Source organism: Peromyscus californicus, unplaced genomic scaffold (genome assembly GCF_007827085.1).
Source record: "Peromyscus californicus insignis strain IS unplaced genomic scaffold, ASM782708v3 Scaffold_17__1_contigs__length_78620276, whole genome shotgun sequence".
In the NCBI taxonomy this organism is placed as follows: domain Eukaryota; kingdom Metazoa; phylum Chordata; class Mammalia; order Rodentia; family Cricetidae; genus Peromyscus; species Peromyscus californicus.
In genome coordinates this window covers 12,103,199-12,123,244 of record NW_026294469.1, presented here as the reverse complement: position 1 = coordinate 12,123,244, position 20,046 = coordinate 12,103,199, and the positions used below count along the sequence as shown (strand labels likewise).

Below are 20,046 nucleotides of genomic sequence, written 5' to 3'. Positions count from 1 at the left end.
TGTAATGAGGCATCTTTTGTCACAGCTTGGTTTGCAAGCCAGCACTTTTCTCTCCTTAGCTGATGACAGTTGGCCTCTGTGTACGACGAGAGTGTCTGATCATGCATAAAGAAACTGACCTCCCATGCGCATATCTCATTTTGTGGCTTAATGGGAAATTCTGCCAGTCTAGTGAAAGGGCAGTACGCTCTTATTCCTAACTGTCGAACTCTTTAGTTTGCTTTCTGATGATGTTACGTTTTCTTTACTTTTAGTGTCTCTCACTGGGATTTCTTTATTTAACCCTGAAAAAACAATGGGCTATGATATTTCTACATAAAGGTTTTGAAATGGAAGTGTGATAACTAGCCAAACCAAGTTCAGTTTTTCAATCTTGCCTGTCCTTTGGAACCAAGCTTTGATATTCTGATCTATTCCAGAACGCTTCCCCTTAGAAATACGAATATGTGATGCGGTGATTGTTATGATAGAAGAATTAAAATCACAAGGCAAAGGAGTCCAATTGCATGTGATGTGCAATTCTCAGAATCCTTAATCCAACGCTATAAAGCAAAGACAAATTTGGGGTTGTCTCCTGTGCCTTTTTATAGATATTTTGTCTTTTGAGGGGGTGTCTTTTTATAGCTATTTTCTGAATATTTCCATAGTTAGACAAGTCTTTTTTGCCTAATAGTTTCGTATAACCTTCCTGCTCCTTGGTTGCTTTTGTCTTACATTGCATGAATAAGATGCATTCAAGTGTGTGTTGTTGGCAACCACTACTGTTCTGTGATAGAATGTTTGATCTTTGTTGTCTATTTGTTTTCTCTCACACATTTGTTCAATAGCTGCATGTTTAAAATACTGCAGTCTCACCCCTTGCTTTTCCATGAGGGGCTGCAGTATTTGATTTTCAAATGATAGCATTAAACTGGTCTTAATAAATGCGTGTGTAATTAACAACCGAATCAACGACTTGCATTCTTGCCTGGCAGAAAAAATTGTATTCCATTGAAGAAACTCAGTTCATGGAGATGCAGGAATTTTTGAGAAGGAAGGCACTCTACACTTTGGCTCTGACAGAAGTAGAGTTGCCACTGCGCAAGATAGAAGCAGATGCTGTAAAAATCAGACTTATCCACCGTCAACACTCGCATGTAAGCATTTGCAATAATTCAGTACACGAGCATTGACTCATAACCAATCATTTATTTTCAGGGATATTTAGGTTACTAAGTAATGTATGTGAAGATAGGATATAGAAATTTATGGTTTCTTAGAGGGGAATCCCAAACCCTCCAAGTTGCTCTTTCATGATCACACTATTGACTCACTGAAGAACTCTACAACTCTGTATCGTCTATCTTACACTATACTTGGGGCAAACCGTTCTGAAATGGAGCAACTAGTGTCATGCCTGGTGAGACTGGCCAGCACAGAGCACTCAATTCAGTCTCCACTGCTTCTTAGTTCAATGCTAAAAACTATGTTGACTTAAATATAAAATATGAGGCATCTTGACATTTTCCAGGTAAGTTTCTGGTGCATGTGAAAGTTAAGACAGCTAGGGTGAAAAATAAAGCAAATGTGAGCAAAATATTTTCAAAACTACAAGCTTCTGTCAGTAACTGATATTACTGGCCCTTCCCAAAGGAAAAAAAATCATAGAAAAATATGTGTGCATCCTATCATTTATCTTTCAGAAAAATGGAGGGTGTGGCAGGAGCCATACATTCTTGTCTTTCCCTGCAAGGAGGACACACATATACTTGGGGCAATTTGGCAGCATTGTGGATTTTTTTTTATTCTTTTGCAAATGATGGTGTAACTTTGGACCTTTGGTTATTAACAATTTTCAAAATGTCTTTCTTTTTAAAATGTAAGTTATAAAGTATTACTGTTAAAAATATTTATTTTGACTTTCAAAGTCTCCCTATGAAATAGACCAGAAGGGGTTTCCTTGTATTATAAACTACAGAAAACTTGAGCCTAACCAGGTTTGGCAAATGGAAACTTGTAAATGGGTTCCCTACACACACATGACAAACATATAACAAGTATTAAATCTAGAGGATTAACTGGTTTTAATAATGACTCTCTCTTACATTAATGATTGGGGATTTATTAATTCTATCAAGTATCTCAATGCCATTGTCTGAGTATCATAATGAATCCTACCAATAATTAATGACATTTTCCCTTCATATTCTAATAGTCTGGTTTTATATATTCTTGTTGTTCACCAATCATTTCTTATTTTATGTTTCAATAGCTAATCAGTTATAAGAACTAGCCATTTGGCACAAATTCTGCAAAAGAATAAGCTTTTGTGCATTTTCTTTTTGATAATGGCTTCTGAGAATTTGTGTTTAGAGCTTCAGTTTTAGTTGAAATATTTTAAACAGTATAATGCAATGTTATAATTTCTATGTATGTTCATCCTTTTTGCTTATTTAACTGAAACAGATTCGACTTTACATGACTTAGATAATTCAAACAAAATATTGGGATTAGATGTGCCATAGTTTAGAACTCATAGGCAGTGTATCTTTCCTTTCATATGTTAAAATAAACATTTCGATTATTAAGATAATCACGAGGTACTATTTATCTAAACCAAGGTAAGTGAATCACAAATGTTATAGGACTTAAACTCTAAGTGTCTTCTAGATGCTTCATGAGATACGGGAGAAGCAAGAACTTGTAAGAAAGAAAGTAGCTGCAACAAAGAAAAAATTGCAAAGAAAGAGCAAGAAAAGCCGTAAGGAACTCACAAAAACCGAGGTGAAAAATCCAATTTCCAATTTATAATTTCTTACATCAATGAAAACTCATCAGGGAAATATAATTTTGAAGTGATACCTTGTGTTTTGAATTGCTCTCACTAAATGGGGTCTGCACACACATCACACACACACACACACACACACACACACACACACACACACACACACACACACATACACTGCATCTATGTAGCCTGTCTTACCCACTCCTCTAGTGTCCAAGACACAGCCTTTAGCAGGAAAATATCCCAAAGCAACCCAAAATTCATGCTGGGTTTGTGCAAGGATCCACTACTCTTTTGAGCTGCAATGATCTCTACATAGGAGCTTCAATGAAGCAAAAGAAAGATGAAAGGAGGAAGGAAAGAGAGGCCCATGAGAAGGAGAAGAAGAACATGGGTACCTCCCATAGTTCTCTCGAAAGGGTCTCTGCTATTGGGGGTATTGGTTAGAGGACCTGAGCGAACTGGTGAGGTGCTGAGGGCTCCACCCTTGTGACTGTGGTCAATGTCTTTAAAAAGTTTTCCAAGGTAGCCAGGCTCACTCCTTTCCCCATGTGAGCACACAACAAGAAGATAGCATCTTTGAAAAAGAGCAAGCCCCCAGCAGACACCAGATCTGCTTGCCTTTTATTCCTGAACTCCTCAGCCCCATTGCACTGAAAGAAATAAATGTGCACTGTTTAAAATGACCCATTCCATTCTATTTTAGTACACTAATGTGAGTGACCTAAAACAGGAGGAAAGTAAAAAGGGGAGGCAAAGAGAGGAAGGAAGGGAGACAGAGGAGGGAAGGGAAGAAAGATTTCAGCTCTAAATCTAGTAACCTGATTTTTTTTAATTTACAAAATCATCATTTATCGGAAATATGCCTATCGACTAGAAAGTGTATTCAGATATACACTTTGAATCATTAATATAAATTATTATAATAATGATGTGTGATTTGACAATATAGATTATTATTCTTAAAAGATTAAAATTTAATTAAAATACATATTTTAAAATTTTTTCAGTCATTTACTAGAAAAATGTTGGTTTTAGAAAGCATCTTCATTTAGATAGCTAAAGCCATTTTTTTTCCATCCCTCTTATTTTGGTCATGCATACAAAGACTTTAATTTAGTTTTATTTGGCCAGTAAAATGCCAATACTCCACTCATAAACATGTTAACCCTAATTTTCTTGGTGGTGATTTCATGGAACCTAAGGTCTCTTAATTTTACAACACCTTATTGGAGGTCAGTTCACCTAAAAGACACCCCGGCATAGAATGAATTTCCTGGAATCACCTCAGGAAATTGTGCTGATGAAATGCTGTTTTGCGTCATTTGAAAGATGAGATCATCTGTGCTTAGTTGGCCTCTTGGCCACGTTCATCCTGTGCATGTGAGAACCGTAGCTACACATGTGCACCTTGAGACAGCAAGCTTGTGTGTTTTAGGACATGTGGCGTGAGGACAGGCTGGTGTCGACATGCTGGTGTCGACATGGGTGGCAGAGCAGAGAGCATAGATGCGATTCTACCCTTTTGGGAAGCTCCTCTGGTAATGTGAAGAGCACCTGCTTACACCTTCGTCTGCCTGGCTGAGGGGTTGATACTCTTTCATTGTCTGTATAACCTGGTAACCACACCTCTTACATCGTCACCTCCGTCCTTGCTCTTGTGTTGCCTACGTGGCTTGTGTAACCATGTCTCTGAAATTCAAAGATTTGAAAATCTAAGTGTTAAAAAGAAACCTTTGAAACTTTTTTTTTTTAGGGAAAAGGTTCAATAATTCATCAAGAAATAGAATTCACCAGAAATAAAACAATTATTCTCCATGCAAAAAGCATAGAACTGACTAGGGAGATAAAAATAATGAAACTGGAAAAGATAAATTTTGAAGACAAACTTGAAAAGTTGAAGTAAGTTGTGTCAAAATAATAATCATATTTCTTATATGATTAACAAAATCAGATTTCCATATTTAAAATTTATTCTTAAGATGGTTTATATTTTCCCTCAGAATCTTATCGGAAATATGTGATATATTATGATATTCATCCATTTTTTATTTATATGAGCATAATTATAAGTTTCTTTCGTTCTTTATTTCTCTCCTGGGTTTATTCTTATTTGAATAACTGGGGATATTTCTCCTTTTCCACATCTGTAAACTTCTCTCTCTGATATTAATAATATCTTTCATTAATTCAACACATTGTTAGTGTTTGTGAGCCATGTTTAAGAATTTATGGTTTTCCCCTAACCTTGTAGATTACAGTTTTGAGGGAAGAATTTGGAAAGAGATAATCTATAGAATCTATCATGTGTTTCATGTGTTCACATCTCCCTTCTTTAGTGGTCTCATATGAGCTCACCTCATCAGCCAGCGATGCTCTCAGTGGGAAAGGGTCCTTGGCTCCTGGATGATGGTGCTCTCAGGCCCATGATGTAGAACTTGTGTTGTCTTGTATTCATGTTGGTTCTGTTTCCTATTTTGTTAAATATTGTAAGATAGGCTTTCATAGTGACTGGTCACATTAGGAATGGTAGCTTGATAGCCAATAAAAATATTAGTACAGTCAGCACATGGGGGATAATTTGATAAAAAAAATAAAAGTGGACCTGGGAGATGGCCAAGTTCACTTCCCAGCGCTACTACAGGAGAACCTCTGCCATCCACGCAAAAGCCTGCACTCAAATCCATGTACATCACAACCCACACACACGTGCACACGCACACACATGCATAAACATACAAACAAACAAACAACCATGCGTGGCCTCAAACCAGATACTCTCTAGTGGATCCAAGTCAGTCCACCTAGAGGGCTTTAGTGATCATGGTCATATAAGTTTTATCTGCAAAAGACTAATTTATCATTGTCATATCATGTAAGAAAGCAAGGAAAATCTGGGTGGTGGTGGTGGCGGCGGCAGCACACGCCTTTAATCCCAGCACTTGGGAGGCAAAGGCAAGTGGTCTACAAAGTGAGTTCCAGGACAGCCAGGGCTGTTACACAGAGAAACTCCACCTCAAACAAACAAACAAAAAAAGAAAGAAAGAAAACACATTGTTTAAACACCAAAGAATATTACAGTTCTGAAAGGTATAAACTTAAAATTATACAAGTTGCACTAAACTTACAAAGACCTGCAAATCCCATTCAGACTTTGTATCAGGTGCTTGTATCTTCGCTATGATAGAACAGCGGACTGAAGGCCCCGAGACCATGCTACTCATTAGTGACTCTTCTGTGTTCTGACCACAGCTCAGCATTAGCAAGTGTTTCTTAAGCTTATTTATTGTTGACACCATTGTCTTATTGACTTCCTGACACTTTCTAGAGACTAGCATTTTTCCTTTTGTAAGCACTGAGCTCGCATGTGAAACTCTTTCCACACAGGGATGAGTTCATCAAGCTGAGATTCGACAAGGAACACACACAGGGTGTGTTTGACCACCTCAAGCTAGAGAAGCAGCATTGTGAGGAGAGGATCTTTGAGGAGGACAAGACGTTCAGGAAGCTTGTTGAAATGAGACAGAGCACCCTGGCGGACATCCGGGTGAGTCCAACTTGAAAATGTTTGAAAATGAGAGAAACATAATAATAGTCAAATAAGCAGTGCATCATTAATTTTGTTGACTGACGTGACAGGGATACTTAGATTTTAAAAATCAGTGTGTTCCTGCGATAAGCCTGTGATTTTTCATTTTCCTTCTGGAGTAATTGCTACGTATTCATCCAGGACATCGGACCTTCCATGCATTCTGTGCAGACTCTGACTTTATCACTGTGCCTTACTTTATTTTCATGCCTACTGATGTAAAAATGTAGGCTGTGTTCATTCCAGAAACATTTTAAGGCTTTCAGTGGAGATTTGAAGATGCTGCCACTTTATTTCTATGTAAACATTATTTGAGTTTTATTATTTTAATACTTTATTATTATTTATTACTTTTATTGGGTAAGTGAGAACATTTCATGTTCTTTCCTTTAAAAATGTGCATAACACTTTGAAATCATATGCCAAAATATATTCCTGCATCTGAATTTTATTAACCAAACTATATAAAGTTAAACATATTAATTTTTATATAGACTCTAAAACACCTGTGTTAATTCAGTGATTCCTATCCCATTTTACAATTTACAGTAGTTTTTGTTATATATAGTTGCAACAAGCGAGTAAAAGTTTAAAAATATATTTGAAATTAAAATTTTTAGTTACACAATGAGACAGTTCTTCTGAAAACAAAAATTCCATTTATTAAAACTAATTTTTGCCAAAATATTTAAAATATGTGTAATATTGTGTCATAATGCACCTTTATCAGTTATTTTAATCCTACTATTTTCATAATTGTATAGTCTATTATGATATATACACATATTTCAAATTCCTTTTGTTCTTACATAAGGCAAAACTGACTTTAGTAAATTTTTTAAAAATTGGCACAAAAGTACCTCACAGAAGTATTTGTAGTGGTTTTGATTTATTCATGATTAAATAATTATTAAGTTAATAATAGTTTTATAAATAGTGGTGATCAGTAACAGTCTTTTACTTAAATGTGGCTTGGCTATTACATAGAAAAGAATTTTTTTTTCCTTCCTTAAAAAAAAATTGAAAATAGTTGGCGCCATCTAGTGGTAATGAACGATGCCTCCTCCTTTGTGGAGGGATTCTGAGAACTCGGTTGTTAAGTCTCAGGCCTGTGACCCATGAAGACACTGAAGCTGAAAAGAAGCAGCTCTCACTCCAAGACTTTGTTATTTCCCGACTCGAGCACCGTTTCTCGCCTCCTGTGTTACTGCAACTGTAGAATCCCTTCTCTTAGTTCCATCACGTTTTAGAGTCCTCCTGGCGCTGAGCACACACTGGAACCTCAGCAATCATTGATTGATCTGCATTTCAGCATTTCAGTGGAACAATAATTAGTGAAATGCAAAAAAAAAAAAAAAAAAAAAAAGGTCAGCAGGAAAGAGATGAAAACGCCTGACCTAACCAGTCCCTAGCTTACAAAATGCAAACGAGATTTGCATTTCTTTTCACCAAAAATCCTTCCTTGCCTTCTCACCCCAAGTCTCCAGCCCAGCATCACCTTTAGAAGCATGGCATGGCTCCAGTGTTTTGCTCCTCCGCGCTGGTCTCCATCTTAACCCCTTTGATTGACTCACAGGTACTTGTTCGTAGTCAGCTGGACTCCTGTGACCCTAACGCTTTTTAGATGGAGGCAGCTATCTTTCTTTTTACCCTGTGTCTTGAAAGCTCAAAGCTCAGGGAGGAAGTCAATAAAAACTTGGGGCATGAATGGGTGAGTAGATATGTACAGCCATGCATGGGTGGATGAGTGTGCCTGCCTTGATAAGTTTGCTGGCCACACACAGGCATGATCCTAGCTAGAAGCAGGAGTGCTCTCCAGACTGTTTTCATACTGCACCCATCTGATGGTCCAGATACTTCAGAGAACACTCATGCGGTTTTTCACTACCATTCTTTCCTCCTCCTGCGCCTCCTCTTCCCCCATTCCTGTTCCTTTCTGTCCTTCATCATGTATGAATGTTTGCCATCCTCTCTATCCCCCATAGTAAAACAATTAAATCTTCTATTGCTTTCTAACTTTGAAGGATTCTTTGACATCCCTCAAGAATGCTTACCAAGAACCTGGCTGTATGAAGGTGACTCTTCTCTGTTTCTTGGATATATTTATCCTAACGATTTGCCATATGTGACCCAAAGCATAGAGTTCATCTGTGCGATGAGGACATTTAAGATTCACTGGTTACTAAGTCTCCTCATTGAGGATGCTCTTTATCTTTGATTGACATTAGGTTTTGGGTAGTGAATAGTGAGGTAATGCAATATGGTTTCTTTTCTCCTAGAGAGTATGATGTCATTCCTCTTTAGAAACTGAGTAAGTTCATGAATGTCTAGACAAGGCACTCCATGATAGAAAATATTGTATGAAAGCTAAACTTGGTGTTATTGACCTGCACTGTCCCCTCTGGGCAGAAGAATTGATGACAATTATAGATCACCTGTGGATATTGTTTACAAAAATAACTATAATATCTACTATAGCATTGATCAAGGATGCAAAAAATAAAAAGGCACCACAGAGTTAAAAATGTAAGCACCTAGTAACAGGGCTAGAGGCTGCACTCTGCTCTGTCTTCTCTTGGCAACCCAGACTTTCTCCATGGATTTTGTTTTTATTGTTGTTGTTTATTTGTTTGTTGTTTCCTGTGTTCATGCTCTGCTCTTTGTCATTTATGTTGTGAGGGAGTAACAATTATAACAATTAACTACCCTGGAAGGAAAATTCCAGACTGAGTTCATACACAGATCGCATGTTTTCCCCTTTCCTTGTTAACATTGCTTCCTATTTCCCTGCATAGGGAGATACTTCTTCTGCTGGTTAAAAGAGTCCACCATTTGTCTAGTCAATCATGCCTTGACTTTTTCCCATGGAGAATACTCGACTTCTAACAAAACAGTGACCACCCCCACCCACCTCCTTCAACAGCCAGGCACCTAAATAACAAAACTCAGACAGCTCTAGCCTAGACTCTAACTTCAAAGCTTATTTCAGTGTGGGATTAGTTCTCTTATTGACCACTCATTTCTTCATTTACCCACAACCATTTCATAAGTAGTACGGTGTTCACAACACTCAATGCTGAGTAATGAAATCCTATGGACTAAAGGCCTTGCATCTGCAGGAAGATGGACTGTGTGACAGTAGACATGAGTAAAGTGACAAAACTCAAGTCACAGATGGTAAACTGTGACCCTCACCCCGAGTCCAGAAATACTGATGGTTATTAGTAGGAAGAAACTAACCACACCATTTGTGTTCTCAATAATGGAAAATTGGTGAATGATAAACTCGAGAAGAAGAGGAACTGACCAATGAATTTCCCTGGCATGAATAATTTTCCTTACTGATGGCATTTCTAACACAGAAACCATTTTAAAATTGCATGAGAGTTCTTAGCATGAGGAGCATGTTTCACATAATTAATGTTTCCTTTACAAGTGTTTCGAATATGATTAAGTATCAGTTAGCCACATAACATATGAACTTGGCACATCATTTTCTTAAAATCTGCGGCCGATTGAGAAAAGCACATTTTATTTTGAAGACAGGTGACAGGAAGTGCTAATTTTGCATCAAAGAGCACAGAGTTTTTACCCAGACCTCACGCTGGAGTAGTGGGTTCTTAAATATAAATCAAAAAGATTATGAAGATTTGATTTATTAAAGAAAAAGAGCTTTCCTTTCTTTTTTTCCCATCTCTCATCTTGGTCCCAGAATTACTGCTAATGCATTGTTAAACTCCATACATGAGATCCGAATAGAATTTTATTTACACAGAAAATCAGCCACCATCTTTAGCTTTTATTTCCCACATCAGCTTAGAGGTATCCCTTACCGTCTTTGGCTGCCATCCTTTTTGACATTTCAATGTATAGTTTTCAATGTAATTATAGTATTTTATGAGCATAGTTTACATGTTATGTTTTTACAGTTGCTTTTCATTCTCCAGTACATTGCCATTTTTTCAGTGTCTCACCCACTGCAGACTATCAGTAAAAATATATAATTTCTTAATTTTTATTGACATATATTAATTATGCATTATGACAGGCTTCATTATGACATTTTCATGCATGTACATAATGTGTTTTGATAGTTTCCACACCTCATTAGCCCTGTAAAAGCCAAACATAGTGGTACACATCTGTAACCCCAGAGCTAGGGGCAGATCCCTGGAACTCGATGGGCAGGCAGCCCAGCTGCATCAATAATTTCTAGGCTCTGCTAGGGAACCTGTCTCAAAGAATAAGATGGACAGCAATTGAAGATAACACCCAACATTGACCTCTGGCCTCCACACATACATGCACCCACATGTACACACTCAAGGAACACAAACACTACACACAGATACACAGAGACCTGATGTTTTTTATGCTACTGTGACAAGATGAATATTTCTGTGTTTTCTATGACATAAGAGTGATTATATGCATACATTGGAGAGGAACAATGTGTATTAGAAGATGTGGCAACAATGAAGACTTTCATAGTGACACCAAGACCTTCGAATGATTGGGGCCCAGGTTTCTGTTGTTCCTATAGTCGGAATATGGATGATTCTGCTGCTGATGCTGAGAACCATTGTCCAGATGTGAACATGGGGGTTCTAATGCTGATAACCTGATACTTCATGGTATGGTTATCTAGAAACAGGGTCTATGGGTTAAAGAATATGTGTGAAGCTGACTTTAACAGTATGCTGAAACACTTTGAGGAACTACTTGGGACTCAGCAGCAAATTGAAACTAAGAGTCTAGATTCAGAGAGCAAGAGTTTGGGTGTGGATGCCCTTATAGAAACTATGAGGGCAGATGCTGCATGAGAGGCTTCAGGAAGATTCAGCTACAGGAAAAATATACCAAAGCAGAAACCAAGCTGGGCCAGCACAAGATGGAAAGGAGTGCAAGGACAGAAGGAACAGGTCCCAAGACTGGAGTCAGCAAGTGAGGTAGAGCCACTCCAGAAGACAGTGAAGTAGGAAAGGTGACCAAGGGTATGAATGGCTAATGGCTTGTGGAATTGGAGTTAACGTGATTTGAGTAAGTCCATAAACTTCAAGATTAAAATGTTGAATAGGTCATCCAATTTGATACTGAGGTAAAATGGGATGATGGTGCAATGAGGTACAGGCAGAGAGACAATGCCAAGTCCTTCAGCCAGAGTCATTCCTAGGCATGTGAAAATGACCAGAAGTCCATTAAACCATTGCGTTTTGGCTGACTGGCTGTGTATTGTGTTCTCTAATCACATTAAACTCAAAAAGAAGGAATATCTTCTCGCATATGTAAGGAATTGTGTAGCTGGAGACTTTTTCTCCAGCTCCCACTGCCAAGTCCCGCCAGTCCCAGAGCCCACTTATAAAATAAACACAGACTCTTACATTATTTAAACTGCTTGGCCATTAGCTCAGGCCTATCATTGTCTAGCTCTCACTCTTATATTCAGCCCATTTCTATTAATCTTTACTTTGCCACGTGGCTCGTGGCTTACCGGTACTTTACATCTTCCTTGTCTTGGCGGTGGCTCCAGCCGATCTCTCTTTCCTTCCTCCTTCCTCAATTCTCCTCTCTCTTTGTCCCGCCTATACTTCCTGCCTGGTCACTGGCCAATCAGTGCTTTATTTATATAGAGCAATATCCACAGCACTTCCCCTTTTTTCTTTTTCAAAAAGGAAGGTTTTAACTTTAACATAGTAATATTACATATAACAAAATAATTATCAAGTAAGAATTATAGTTACAATATAAAAGAAGATATCTATCTTATATTTGTGAGTTTAAGGTTTTATATCTAACTTATCTTTTATCATAACTAAGGAAAATTGTAAGTATCTAGTCTTTAACCACATCAAAGACCTCAGAAGGATATAATACTACCTGAGAAATGGGAGAAGGATGCAAGCAACTTTTGGGAGTCTTGTAGGGTAGACAGAGACAGCTGACAGCCTGGACAGTCATTCAAAGTTCTCTTGTAAAGTTGGGGCATCAGTCTTCAGCCTGCAGGCCTAGAGTCTCCCATTCACTTTTTTCTGTGTCCTGTAGAATGTCTTGCAGTTTTCTCTGCAAATCAGGAACCTGAAGGACCATTTTGTCAAGCAAAGTTCAGTGGTTACCTTTCTATGGGTCCTGTATGTCAAGTTGATCAAGAAGTCCAGGCAAGAAGAGTTTCTTGTCCAAATGGCTATTTTTGTCAAGGTGAAGATAAACTCCATATGGAGTGTCTTTGATGCCCATATTCTTCTCTGAAGTAAATGGGTGCTGTCAGGAGCAGACATGTCTCACTGTCCAGAAAGTCTAAATTTTTAAAACATTTAAAATGCCATATTCTGTAGGTCTTTGAAGTGTTTGAAGAATACCTATCTATTCGAAATATATCTATGTATACCTAGAAGACTTAACTAACATGCTACAAATATGATTATCACAGATGACTAATTATTACTCTATTTTTAATTATCCATTACAATTTTAAATGAGTTACATAAACATAATACCTCACACAAGAATAGAAATATATATACAGTATAACAAAATTAAGTTTAAATTTGTATCAATAAACTAAAATCTATAGCAATGTAAAACATTTTAAACAAGTTGTTACTCTTTAAAAGTAGGTTCATTAATCTACCCCTTCATCCTATCATATCTAAACTATCTTGGTTTTTCTCTGTCCCACACCAGAGGGCTCTTCTGATTTGGGACACAAGAATCTCTTAACCATTTTTTTTTTAAGCAATATATCTGGGTTTAGAGAGGGAGTGAGCCAATTCCATCTCTAAAGCCAGCTTGGTATATCTGGGAATTTGGGCGTAGCTTCTCTTACTACTTCCTGCTGGAGGGGGGCGCTGTATCTTATGGGGAAACAAAGAAAATTTTAGAATTATGGAATAGTCCATGAGGGTGTATCATCTGAGCCAGTTGCCTGAAACGGTTCCGGATGTTGCATCATCTGGGCCATGGTGTCATTGGAGACCTTTCAGGGGGTCTTGGCTGGTCAAACCTGATGTATCTTAATCTGGAAAAAATCCATAGCCTCTGGCTTTCTGTGGAAACAAAAGCAGAACCTCTTTTCCAAAGTAACATATCCTTATATCCAAATTTTGAAGTCAAGGTACCTTTAAAATTTACATTTTGGCATAACTGAACAGCTTTTACAATCAAATGTTTTTCTTCAGTTACGAATATCAAAGACAACATAATCCAGATTCTCTGTGTGATAGCCATCTTTACGTGGCTTATTACCTTTATTGTTTTTTTTAAAGACTTTACTTTTAAAAACTATTTGTTTCTATAACTGTATATATTCCCTTTTATCTCTTTTTGAAGCCTACGAACATTTTTACATACATTGGAAACTATTTCAGCTGAATCAGTCTTATTGTGAACCTATTGCTTTAAACTGCAGCCTTCTAAGCCTGAAATGGCGCTGTGGCTACTGGCTCTGCCCACTTTAGCTTCCCAACATGGCGGTTCCGCCAGCTCTGGGAGCCATCAAGTCTCAGAAATAGTGGGTCTACGCTTTTATCAAAGCAGCGTGTAGCCCAGAAACCTCTCTCTCTCTCTCTCTCTCTCTTTTTTTTTTTTTTTTTTTTGGTTTTTCGAGACAGGGTTTCTCTGTGTAGCTTTGCGCCTTTTCCTGGAACTCACTTGGTAGCCTAGTAAAGACTAAATCTACCACACAGCATAATGTGCCGCTGGCACACGTCTCATTCCTGCCATACTGCAGGTCAAGTGCACACACCAGGAACCCGCCAGTAGCTCAAACCCACGTTTTGCGGCGTCTAGCTGCCCATATGAGACATGAAACAGGAACCTGGTTTTGGCTCTGTTTAGAATTGGTTATTAAATATTGTTAGGTTTAAGGTGGAAACTTGAGCCGTTGGGCGCCATTTGTAGCTGGAGACTTTTTCTCCAGCTCCCACTGCCAAGTCCCGCCAGTCCCAGAGCCCACTTATAAAATAAACACAGACTCTTACATTATTTAAACTGCTTGGCCATTAGCTCATGCCTATCATTGTCTAGCTCTCACTCTTATATTCAGCCCATTTCTATTAATCTTTACTTTGCCACGTGGCTCGTGGCTTACCGGTACTTTACATCTTCCTTGTCGTGGCGGTGGCTCCAGCCGATCTCTCCTTCCTTCCTCCTTCCTCAATTCTCCTCTCTCTTTGTCCCACCTATACTTCCTGCCTGGTCACTGGCCAATCAGTGCTTTATTTATATAGAGCGATATCCACAGCAGAATTGTGGTTTGGAAGCGATAATGAAAAGCCAGGATGGTACTAAAAAAATCAGCTAGACTTTCTAGACTATGGGGGCTGTGAGAAGAAAATCTTCACTCCAACTCTCATTTAGTTAATGCAGACAGCATTCTGCAGCAAGGATGAAGCACAGATGTGTATCTAAACTGCTTTGCCAGGGAATAGCACATTCAAAGTTCACTCGGAAAAGGTGTAGACTAAGAACATTGTAGAGTTTAATTAATAGGTAGGAATTTGGTTCTTATTACATGCAGTATGCAATTCTTTCTCCCCTTTATAGCAAACTGATTCTTTTCTCATACAGTATGTCCTGACTAAAGTTTCCCCTCTCTCTTCTTCCTCTCAGTTCCTCCCCACATCCCCTCCCATCAGGATCAATTCCCCTCTCTGTCTCTCATTAGAGAAGTACAGGCTTCTAAGATATAACAATAAAACACAACAAAGTAAAATATAATAAGATAAAACAAAAACCATCAGATGAAGTTGGACAAGGCAAACCAACAAAAGGAAAAGAGCCCAAGAGCAGGCACAAGAATCAGAAACTTACTTGTTCATACACTCAGGAGTCCCATAAAAAAAGTACTAAACTGAAATCTATAGTATATACACAGAGAAATGAGTGCAGACCTGTGTAGGCTCTGTGTTTGCCCTATGTTTACTGCTTCAGTCTCTGTGAATTCGTATGAGTTTTGCTTAGTTGACTTAGAGGCCTGGCTTTTTCTGGTCTCCTCCATCCCATATGGCTCTTCAACTCTTTCTGCATCATCTTCCATGGGGTTCCCTGAGAGACTTGTTGGAGCCATCCCATTTAAAGCTTTGTGTTCCTAATCCCAGCACTCAGGAGGCAGAGGCAGGTGGATCTTTGTGAGTTTGAGGCTAGCCTGGTCTACAGAGCAAGATCCAGGAAAAGCATAAAGCTACACAGAGAAACCCTGTCTCGAAAAACCAAAAAAAAAAAAAAAAAGCTGTGTGTTCCAATGTTTCTCTTTGTCTCTCTGTCTGTCTGTCTCTATCTGATGCTGGCTTAATAAGGCACTGATCTATGAGCATGGCAGAATATTATTAAGATTCATTTTATTACTACTCTTTTCAAGACCAATAGTATTTGGTTTTACTCTAGAACTCTGGGATATCTAGGCTTTGATTCTTCGTCACTCAAGCAGTATCAAGAATGTGTTCCATTTCATGCAGTGTAATTGTTAATTCTTAATAAAGATCATTGGCATAGATCACAGGTCCTTCATTCTGAGAAGTAGGAACAACTTCACTGGAAGACTCTGAAGCATCATTTTCATATGCTGTTTCTAAAGAGTCAAACAAAAGAAGGAAGGGTATGCACATACATCTTCAAGTGATTGGAGATTAGCCAGTGGTAGATTACTTGCCTAGCATGTACTAACTAGGCTATGACTTTTATCTTCAGTGCATGCACATGTACACACACAGAGAGAGAGAGAGAGAGAGAGAGAGAGAGAGAGAGAGAGAGAGAGAGAAAAGAAAAGATACTTACCTCTTATCAAAAATGTTTAAAAGCAAGAAATAAAGTAACTGGGGCCTCCGAGTCTTGCTATGGCATTGTCTAAGCTATACCACTAATCACTCACTATAGCATGTTTTATATATGTATATATATATATATATAATATGTAGTACTATATTTATATATATATATGACTTAGTGTAATCAAGAACACATAAATGAGCAGTGGCAAGTAGCATATCTCACTATTTTTCTCTTTTTTTTTTTTTTTTTTTTTTCGAGACAGGGTTTCTCTGTGTAGCTTTGCGCCTTTCCTGGAACTCGCTTTGGAGACCAGGCTGGCCTCGAACTCACAGAGATCCGCCTGGCTCTGCCTCCCGAGTGCTAGGATTAAAGGCGTGCGCCACCAACGCCCGGCTTATTTTTCTCTTTTGATTGTTGATATAATTGGGAGGACCTCCCATTATCCCATTATCCTGACCACTTACCTTTACATGGCATCCTTACCTTCAGAAAGATCACCTTAGCTTGCTTTAAGAAAAAAATTAGTGTTACAGAAATGCGACATCCATAGGGTTGCAGTGTTCATAAGCATAGATCTAACTGAAGTGATTGAGCAATCAGGGACCCATTTTCAGTTACCAGAGATTTCAAGTGTCAGCGACTTCCCATTCCCAAGTCATAGCACTGTATGTTTCCTGTTAGAATGAGGAGTTTTTAAAAATCTGTCCCTGACGATCTGACGGGGCATCACACAGTGTTTTGTTCACTGTTCTGAGAGTGTGTGTATGTGAGGGGGGGTTGTCAACATTACCCAAATCGCTCTTCCACTGGCTGATTTATTTGCTTGCAGAAAACACATATACCTGACCTCCTGAGGGAACCGCACATCTCAAATTTGGGTGCCATGATAATCATAACAGTTTGAGAGAAAATGAAATAGGCTATAAACAGGAAGGAAATGAAATATATAAACTGTTGTATGGTGTCAAGTTCATTTTCAGTACAATATAAAATAATGAAAATGCTTTTCGATAACCTTTGTTGATTTTTATAATGTGAAACACACTTTATGAAAAAGACAATGAATGTGCTAAACAAAAACAAAAAAACAGTGAAAAATATTTTTAGCTTTTGACTCCATTTCTGCATTCTTGCCCATAAGTTTACATTAGAGTTGAATTCTGAGACAGAACAGCTTTGAGACAACAGATTTTTTCCTCCTCCTACCTTTTTAAAATTTAAACAGCATTTTTTTTAAATCTCAAGGGTAAGGGTCATTTCCTTCATGAGCCAATCTAGTATGGTAGGCAGCAAATATTGCATTTTTCTAATTTTACAGTTATATTTTGAGAACTTAAACTGAATGACATTGAAAAAGGCTTTCCCATCACTGCTCAGTTTTTAAAAATACATGTATGGGATTGTAATGGTCACCTCTGTCCTTCCCCTTCACACAAACACCCTAAAAACTTTTACTAAACTGTTAATACCTAGGGTATCATTACTGGGGATCATAGGTGCCCAGGTGGCCTTCTTCTTCACCAAGGGGAATTAAAGCTCCATAAGACTAAATGCACATAAGTAACTGGCCTTCTGAAGTTCAAAGGTCAACAGAATACAGACAGCATATCTAGCTTTGTAACACTCATTCACTGGAAAATTGAGGTTCTGTTCACAGAGAACCCCTTGCTCAAGTATGAAGAGTGATACCAACTCTCAATTTCAGTTGGCATCTGTCTCAAGACTACAACCATCACCTATAAGATAGGAGGGTACAGTCAGGAATAACAGGGTCAAATAAAATAGAAACTTAAATGCTCCTCTAAAAAATACACATTGTGCACCAGACCTCTGACATCTGCTCTATGATGGAATAAGCAGAATTTAAATGATTCACCCAGAGGACACAGTCTCTATAAGACTAGACTGCCCTCACTGCAGACATCAGCTGGCCAAAAAGTTCGGGGATTTCCCACAACCACTTTCAAGCTTGACGATTTGCTGGAAATCTCTTAGAACTCAGAACATTGCCTTTATAGCTGTAGTCTCTTCATATAGAAAAGATACAATTAAATTAAGCAAGTAAAACCAAATGGTCCAGAGTCCTGGAGAGATCTGGATGCACAGCCACATCCTTCCTCCTCAGGTCATGGATGATGTTATCTCTTCTCTAACCTGAGATGGTACAATAAACATAGAGGAGTGCCAACCAAGGAAGCTTCTTTGTCTAGAATTTAACTGGAGCTCAGTTACATATTGCTCAATTGGCCATCCTTTAATCTACAATCAATTGTGGGTATTCCTAAACATGTTTGAAGTAATTCAGTGTGGGCCAGAGTCTCCATCATCAGTCACAATGTTGGGCCATGCAATGCCCACAGCCCCCATACAAGTAATCATATTCTAGGGACTTACAAATGCTTCCCAGTTAAAAAGGGGAAAGACCAAGCCTCTTTTCAGACAGGTTAGTTCTATACTATGAATTGAATTACTAAAGGAGCCAAGCTATGCTTGACATTCTAGAACATGAATCCATGCCCAGATCTAACCTCTTAGTAGGGCAAAGAGAAAAATATAAAATTACACACACCTTACATTTCCTCTAGAAGAATGAAAAATAAAGTGGGGAGGCCAGACATCTAAGACTCTAATGTCAAGATGAAACAAACTTGATTCTTTTTAAGAAGACACAAAGTTGGGGGGGGGGCGGGTAAGGAGAGCATAGATCTAGGAGGAACTGGGGGAAGGGATGGATGTGATCAAAACACACTGTACAAAATTCTTTAAGGACCACTAAAAAAAAAAAATACACATTGCCTAATGTATTACCATAAGGCTCTGTTGTATCCCTGACTATTTTGTATGTGTGTTTGTGAGTGCATGTTCATGTGTATGCAAGTGCATATATCTGTGATATGTATATGCATGCTTGTGTGTTTGCATGTGGTTGTCAGAGGACAGTATTACATGTTGTTCCTCAGGCAGCAGGCACCCTTTGCTTTTGAGACAGGGTAGATCATTTGCAGAGAGCTTGCCAAGCAGGCTAAGCTCCCTGGCCAGCAAAGTCCAGGGCTCCTCTTTTCCCAATCTCCCCATTGCTAGGACTGCAAACATGTGCCATGAAGCATGGCTTTTTCACATGGGCTCTAGGGATTAACTCGGGTCCTTCTCCTTGCAAGACAAGCACTTGAACAGTTGAGCCATCTTCCCATCCTGATACCTGAATATTGATTGAAAACAATTTTGAGATATGTTCCCATGTCTGTGAAAAAGACTCATGGAAAAACTAACCATGTTTCTGGGTGACAAAATAGAAAAAGTGTTCTTCCCTAAACTATGAAACATGGAAGGAAAAATCTTCACTTAACTGTTGGATAAAGCCTAGTCATTTCATCTTTCATTTTCAAAAGTGCTGGAAACAGAGCCCAGGGCATTCTGCACACTGGACAAGTCCTTTGCCAGTGAACTCCATGCTCAGTCCTCCCAAGGTGCTATTTCTGGAGACTTGGATGATATTCATGTATCCCCTTATGCCTCACAACCGGGGGATCAAATTCTACTCCAGCTTTAAATTCCTTTTACCTCCTCCTTTATTTCTTTTCTCCAACTGCCTTCTTCTGCTCCTTCTAGGAACTTATAGTATCCCAAAATTAAATGCCCAGGGCTAAATACATTACAAAGAGAAACAGTATTCTTACCTCACATTTTGGAGGGGCTGAAAATCCAAGATAAGGTGATCCCATGGGTTTTGTGTTTGGTGGCGGACCCTTGACTAGCTCTCAACAAAGCAGACTCTGGCGTGACAGAAGCAATATAAAACAGAGAGGATGCATGGCAAGCAGGAATACAGTGCAATCAAGGCTCGGGCTTGCTCGTTCATAAACACTTGGTGCCACATGAACTGTGGTCCTTGAGGAACTGTGGTCCTGTCTAAAAGAAATGT

At 38.5% G+C, this 20,046-nt stretch overlaps 1 protein-coding gene across 1 annotated transcript in view; it reads left to right on the top strand.

Annotated features, from left to right (window-relative positions):
- Ccdc178 (coiled-coil domain containing 178) overlaps positions 1–20,046 on the top strand; it is a 309,743-nt gene that overhangs the window by 101,239 nt on the left and 188,458 nt on the right. The window contains exons 15-18 of the mRNA XM_052742751.1: positions 975–1,136; positions 2,650–2,763; positions 4,527–4,672; positions 6,158–6,317. Coding sequence (XP_052598711.1) covers positions 975–1,136; positions 2,650–2,763; positions 4,527–4,672; positions 6,158–6,317 — 582 coding nt within the window. The remainder of the gene's footprint in view (positions 1–974; positions 1,137–2,649; positions 2,764–4,526; positions 4,673–6,157; positions 6,318–20,046) is intronic.